The sequence below is a fragment of the Lonchura striata genome, chromosome 1, assembly GCF_050655825.1.
Source record: "Lonchura striata isolate lonStrDom1 chromosome 1, ASM5065582v1, whole genome shotgun sequence".
Taxonomy (NCBI): domain Eukaryota; kingdom Metazoa; phylum Chordata; class Aves; order Passeriformes; family Estrildidae; genus Lonchura; species Lonchura striata.
The window spans coordinates 5,661,087-5,668,424 of NC_140703.1; the positions used below are offsets into that span (position 1 = coordinate 5,661,087).

At 54.9% G+C, this 7,338-nt stretch overlaps 1 protein-coding gene across 1 annotated transcript; it reads right to left on the reverse strand.

Moving 5' to 3' along the window:
- On the reverse strand, positions 1-5,878 carry WDR73 (WD repeat domain 73). The gene is made up of 8 exons (XM_021532449.4): positions 5,821-5,878; positions 5,671-5,738; positions 5,254-5,342; positions 4,492-4,580; positions 3,305-3,372; positions 2,485-2,649; positions 991-1,365; positions 1-401 (listed from the first exon to the last, which is right to left on the reverse strand). Exons 1-8 carry the CDS (start codon positions 5,859-5,861, stop codon positions 163-165), a joined length of 1,134 nt encoding a protein of 377 aa, XP_021388124.2. The 5' UTR covers positions 5,862-5,878; the 3' UTR covers positions 1-162.
- Positions 5,879-7,338: the final 1,460 nt, after the last annotated feature.

Here is a 7,338-nt window from a genome sequence, read left to right on the forward strand (position 1 = left end):
TAAGCAACACAGGCAAAATTTTTACTATTATTAAAATAGAAATTTTACAGTTGTTCTGCTCACTGCAACAGTCTCCAAGCAGTATCTGCAGGCAAACATACACACTGTACCCACGCACACTACAGCAGAGGCAGGAAGTGCCCCATCTCACCAAAACACCACCTACCCACACTTCCCACAGGGCTGAACCCAGTCCCAGACATGCAAAGAACCATCACTCGCTGCTGACAACAAAGTTCTGGGTTTCTGCAGATGCCACGTGTGCACAGTGACCAGGGGAGAGTCCCTGCTGCCACCTGCTCCACCAAATGTGTGGCCTTTGTGAACGAAGATGGGGTCTGCTTCCCTGCCAGAGCTGTCCCAGCTCTGTGTGTCATACACATGCACGGTGCCATCAAAACCTTGAATGAAAGGGAATTAAAAGGATAAAGAAGGAATAGAGAGTGCAGAAATTAACTGTTTTGCTCTAGTCCAGCTGGGTTCAGGCTCACCTCCCAGCAGGAACAAAAAAAAACTGGCCCAGACCAGAAACCTGTGAGAAGAGAGCAGCTCTGCCTCTGAGGAGAGTATCCCAAGGAAACAGCTGCTGTGGAGAGCCCAGACCAGATCCCTGAAGTTTGTGGATGTATGGGTGTGAACATGCAAGGCTCTGGTCAAGAGGCAGCCTTGCTGCCCAGCTGGCATTATCAATGCTGTAGCCTGCAGCCAGGCTGTGACTGGTATTATCAGGGCAGTGCTTGTGGTCAGCTTGGGGCCTTTGATCTCACAGAAAGGCAACAGGCATCTTCCAGAACCCACCCAGGCCCCTTCCGGAGCTGTTGGAAAGAGGCAGCTGCAGAGGACAATTAGCTAGCATCTCTGCTGGCTCCAGGGGCAGTACTGAAAAGCCACCCTGTCACTGGGGGGTTTTAGGTGGAGTAAACTGGGCCTTCACAAAATTATAAATCAAAAAAGCACACAGAAAAAGAGATCTCTGCCCTAAGCACCTACCTGAAATGGCAAGGTAGCCTTCCAGAGCAGGAGCCCAGGAGACACACAGGAACTCTGCATCTGAGTCAGGAGAGGGGACTCTGGCCTTTGCCAAGGCCAAGAACTCAGAGGGTTTCCTGAGGTCTGTCAGGGTTAGGAGTCCCCTGCTTGAGAGGCGAGCCACAGGCTGGGAGTTCTGCTCCAAGCCCTGAGCTCCATGCCTGGTGCCCATGCACCACTGCTCACTGCATGGCGCTGAGGGCAGTGGCACGGCCTCCACAAGACTCTGTGGCTGTCGGATGTCGGCCAGGCACAGCTGGCCTGTGGCACAGCACAGAAGCAGTGTGTTGCAGTCCAGGAAGGCTAGGTTGCTGAGCTCCTCGCTGCCTCTGGAAGCTGGAAAAGAGAGGCAGGTCTCAGGTCCAATGAGGAGCATTTTCAGGATTTCTGTGCTGCAGTATTGCTTGAGAAAGAAAGCAGGATGTATTCTCAGGAGTAATGTATGCTCCAGGGCCCCCAGCAGCAGAAAGAGTGTAGTGAGTCCAGAGGAGGCCATGGAGAGGCTCTGAGGGCTACAGCCCCTCTGTCCTGGTCACAGGCTGGGAGAGCTTGGAATGTTCAGCCTGGAGAAGAGAAGGCTCCAGACAGAAGAGAAGGAGCCCCTTCCAGTGCCTAACAGAGCTCCAAAAGAGCTGGAGAGGGATTTTGGACAAGGGCCTGGAGTAACAGGATATGGGGGTATGGGCTCACACTGACAGAAGGCAGGGTTACATGGGATATTGGGCAGAAATTCTTGTCTGTGAGGGTGGTGAGGCCCTGACAAGGTTGTCCAGAGAACCCGTGGCTCCTCATGCCTGCTAGCTGGTCAGGGCTTGGAGCTACCTTGTCTAGTGGAAGATGTCTCTGCTTATGGCAGGGAGTTAAAATGAGATGAGCTTTAAAAGTCTCTTTCAAGCCAACCACTCCAAGATTCTGTGAGTCCCTGTGGCACAAGGACAGTGATAAACAGACCTTCCTTTTCCTTAGTGCTGTGATACTGCCACTGGACACACACATCCCCTCTTCCCTCCCCAGTGATGTGCTCTGTGGGGACTGAGTCTCACTGCACAGGTGAAGGCAGAGAGTCCCCCCGATCCCCAAGGAAACCAGACCTGCACCCACCACCTGCTGTAACCAGGCTGTCACCTCCCTTGTTTGGGGCAGCACACACAGCATCCTTCTGTGAACCCAGCTCTCCACACTGAAACTATCTGCAGGACTTGGGTAGTGCCCAGATTTGGAGATTTGGAGCAGAAATGTGAGAAATCAGTATAACGTGAGTGGTAAGCAGCTGGATGGACCTGACAAATGTCACCTCTTTCCTCAAGACAATATACTTGTGGCAAATATCTTTATAACCACTTGCACATGTCCAAAAATACCTGCTCAGTGAAATGTTTGCTATTCAAACAATTAGCATTGCTTTACCCAAACTCCACCTTTCCAAAAGTAAGACATTAGGCTTGCTTTGAATACCTGATGTGTAGACATTTTTCCTTGATTCAACCTCTGTAATTTGGACTCTGTCAAGTCTTGAGCCATGAAGGACGCATGGGGCTCTGGCTGAAATGGTGGCAATTTTAGCCCAGGATTGCCCAGTGCCATTTTCTGTTGCTATGGTGCTTACAGATTTAATAACATCTATGAGGAAGAGACAGAAACAGATATAAAACACATTGAAAACTAAGCAATCCATCCAATTAGGCTGCTTCACAACAATACCTCACAAAGGTAAAACTGGCCTACAAAACCAATAAGAAATCTAATTATGCCTAATCCTCTCTTCAGGGTAAAACCCCTTTTCAACTCATCCAGCAAGGATTGACAAAATCCTGAGCAAAATGAATGAAAATTTGTGAATTTAAGTGTTTGTGTTCAATGAAGAAGTTTTCTCCTTCTTTTGCACTTCCTTTCTGGTGGTTACAAGTATTTCCCAGTAGCAGCCTGTCTCTTTTTGAGAGAAGTAAGGTGCATCATGGTGCATCCCAAAAGGCAATGGGTAGAGTTATATTTCTAACCATTGAAGCTACTAAGGGGACACTGTGACAACTACATGCAGTGCAAGGCTACTGTGATAGGCCTAAACATCCTAATTCTCTGATGAGGTTTGTGCTGTTAAGTCCAAACCACCAAAATGGGTGTAGACCCTTGTCTAGTACCCTTCTCCAGCCTGTACCACACAAGTGTGGTCACTCAGGACAGGGAAGTGGCACTCCTCATTTTTGACACAAAGGAAGAAGGGGAAGTTAGAGATGTGAGATGCAACAACAAACTGCTTGAGCTCAGAAAGCCTTACCAGAGTCCTCTGCTGACACCTGCCAGACCTGGAGGGAGCTGTCGGGTGGGCCACTGGTTACCAGCAAGCTGAGGAAACAGAAGAGTCTCACAAAAGAGTCTCCTCAGGAGCAGAACCTTGTTTTCCCCAGCCTGGGACAAAACTGGTCTGCTGCTCCTGTAAGCAGGAACTCCTGCCTCTGCTTAGAGCAGAGCAGTGGCTGGAAGGACCATAATCCCAGAACTCCTCATGCAGGGATGTTCCACATAGCCCATGCAAACACAGATCCAGGCAACAGCATTTATAAGGATAATTTATGAGGATCTGATGAGTAGTGGCTGAGGGAGCTGGGGGGGTGCTCAGCCTGAAGAAAAGAAGACTCAGGGGGCATCTTTTTGCTCTCTACAACTCCCTGACAGGAAGGTGCAACCAGGTAGGAATTGGGCTCTGCTCCCAAGGAACAAGGGACAGGACAAGAGGAAATGGCCTCAAGTTGCACCAGGGGATGTTTAGGTTGGCTATTGGGAAAATTCCTTCCCTGAAAGTGGTGTCCAGCCTTGGCACAGTCTGCCCAGGGCAGTAGTGGAGTTGCCATGCCTTGAGGGATTTAGAAGTTGTGTGTGGCACTTGGGAACATGTGTTAGTAGTGGGATTGGCAGTGATAGGAGAATGCTTAGAATCAATGGTCTCAAGACAGCTTTTCCCACCTAAATGATTCTATGATTTAATTACCACCTTTTCCTTCTTAGTCTAGAAGGACTAGACTAAGAATGAACCAGACAGCCCTAAAGTAGTCAATGGGGACTTGTGTAGGAAGAAACACTGAACAAGAGATCAGCCAGTGGTATTTGTTTGGTCTAAACCCAGAACAGCACAAAAACCTTCTGAACCTGCACACACAGGGTCTTGCAGAGCAGTGGTACTAGCCACCAGTGTCCTACTCTGCTGCTAAGCAGCTCCAAACAGTGTCAAATGCTGAAGAAAGGTAGAGCAGGAAAACTCTACAGGCCCCTGCTGCTCAGAAGTGGGGTAGGGAGCAGCAACATCAGCACTTCTTGGTATGTAACTGGCCCAGACTCGCACTGGTGTCAGAGCTGGCAGGACTGACCAGCTGGGTTGGGAAGCAGGCATGGAAAAGGAGTTTGCTCTCAGTGAATAAGTCCTTTCTCCTTCTCCAATACATCCTGGGAAGGACCTTGTGGTCATACCTGGTGTCTGGCACATATTTCAGGCTGTACACTGGGCGCTCTGAAAATCCACCACATTCTACTTTGAAATCTCTCTCTGGACACAGGCCCTAGAAATTAGAGGCAAAGCCATTTCTTCACACAATGGTGCACAACTTGTGCTCAGTTATCACAAAAAATGACGGAGACATGAGGCAAACTCTTGTTTGGTATATCTCTTCCCTGTCCAGTGCTGCCTTTTGCAACAGGAGATATAGGACTGAAGGATCCCAAAATAGTCAGAGAGAACAAAAGTCTGGAGAAAGCTGCTTCCAAGAGCTCTCCTTGTGTTTGTTGCCATCTGTACACATCTGGCTCAGGAGCTTTCTACTCACCTAGTGACCAAAAACCACCTTTTACTTTAGTGTGGAGGTCACCCACCCAAGGGCCAGCCTTGGTGCTCTGCAGGGTGGTGCCCCAGGCCTGAGCTGCTCAGCAAGCCCCTTCTTTACTTGGCTTGCTGTCCTCATCTCTTCTCTTTCCCCATGAAATGCTTTCATTCACATACCTGGAAATGAAGTGTCCATAACCCAAGCCGTCTGCAGAGCAGCTGCAGGATAACATGACTGGACAACAAACAAGTGACTTATGTGCTTTTCCTTTCAACCAAAGCTGCTCAATCCCTGGGCATGCCCAGGAAACAGGTAACAGCCCATGAAGGCCACCAAGCCCTGGCTTGGTCTCTGAAAATACTAAGCCAAGGAGGCCAGAGAGGTCTGGTGCCGCCCTGGCTGCAACACCCACCTGGGTCTCCTTTGTCAGCAGCGTTGGCGGCGGGATCAGCTGCAGGATCTCGTTCCCATCAGACTGTCCATACCCGGCTACACAGACACCTTGGTGGAGTGGGCATGAAGAGCCAGGAACATGGTGAGGGCTGTCCCCCTGCCCAGCCCACCCTCCTGAGACACACCCGAGTTACCGCACAGTCCATGCATCACCACGCCCCGAGCTGGAGCCCAGCTGAGCCCGGAACAGCTCCGGCCGCTTAGCCCCACTTCTGGGGTCCTGGCCCTGCAGCCTGGTCCAACCCCCAGAGCCTCCTTTCCCCTTCTCCCGCTGCACGGGCCCCGGCCCGGCCCCTGGGCCTCCTTCTCCACAGCGGCCCGCCAGACTCCAGCCCGGTCCCTCCGCTCCGCTCAGCGCTCCCCAGCGCGCACTCACGGTCCCCGCGGGCCCACTCGATGAGGCGGGTGGGTGCCTGGAGCTCGAAGGTGTGCAGGTCGCGGTACCTGCGGGGAGAGGGCGAGGTGTGAGGCCGGCGGTGGCCGGGTCGGGTCCGGGGGTCCGGGGGTCGGGGCCGGGGTCCCTCACAGCTGCAGCGACTGCAGCAGCCACTCGTCCGCCGCCTCCATGGCAACCCCGCCCGCCCGGCGCGCGCCTGACGTCAGCGGCCCGAGGCGGCGGGGACAGCGCGGGGCGGGCGGGGACAGCGGGACTGCAGGGACAGCGGGGACAGCGGGGACTGCAGGGACAGCGGGGACAGCGGGGATAGCGGGGACAGGAGGGACAGCGGGACTGCAGGGACAGCGGGGACAGCGGGACTGCAGGGACAGCGGGGACAGCGGGGATAGCGGGGATAACGGGGACAGGAGGGACAGCGGGACTGCAGGGACAGCGGGGATAGCGGGGATAACGGGGACAGGAGGGACAGGAGGGACAGCGGGGACTGCAGGGACAGCGGGGACAGCGGGACTGCAGGGACAGCGGGGACAGCGGGGATAACGGGGACAGGAGGGACAGGAGGGACAGCGGGGACTGCAGGGACAGCGGGGACAGCGGGACTGCAGGGACTGCAGGGACAGCGGGGACAGCGGGGATAACGGGGACAGGAGGGACAGGAGGGACAGCGGGGACTGCAGGGACAGCGGGGACAGCGGGACTGCAGGGACAGCGGGGACAGCGGGGATAACGGGGACAGGAGGGACAGGAGGGACGGCGGGGACAGCGGGGACAGCGGGGATAACGGGGACAGGAGGGACAGGAGGGACTGCAGGGACAGGAGGGACAGGAGGGACAGCGGGGACTGCAGGGACAGCGGGGACAGCGGGACTGCAGGGACAGCGGGGACAGCGGGGATAACGGGGACAGGAGGGACAGGAGGGACGGCGGGGACAGCGGGGACAGCGGGGATAACGGGGACAGGAGGGACAGCGGGGATAGCGGGAATAACGGGGACAGGAGGGACAGCGGGACTGCAGGGACAGCGGGGATAGCGGGGATAACGGGGACAGGAGGGACAGGAGGGACAGCGGGGACTGCAGGGACAGCGGGGACAGCGGGACTGCAGGGACTGCAGGGACAGCGGGGATAACGGGGACAGGAGGGACAGCGGGACTGCAGGGACAGCGGGGATAGCGGGGATAACGGGGACAGGAGGGACAGGAGGGACTGCAGGGACAGCGGGGACTGCAGGGACTGCAGGGACAGGAGGGACAGGAGGGACAGGAGGGACAGCGGGGACCTTAGAGCTCACCCAGCTCCATTCCCCTGCCGTGGGAAGGGACAGCGTGTGACAGCGCGGCAGCCCCGAGTGACGGAGTGGGCTGGGACAGAGGGGACAGCGGGGACCTCAGAGCTCACCCAGCCGTATTCCAGGGACAGCGTGTGACAGCGCGGCAGCCCCGAGTGATGGAGTGGGCTGGGACAGCAGGTGAAGCGATACACGGAATAAATAAATAGACTCCACAAGCTGGGGTAGTTATGAAGTGGGTGTGTATTGCCAGCGCCCGGCACAAGTGAGATGCCTCTCCAGGATTTGTGCCCCGAGCTCTGATCCGAGACACATCTTTATTCCCGAAGGTGTTCCACATGCAGTACATGACACAACTT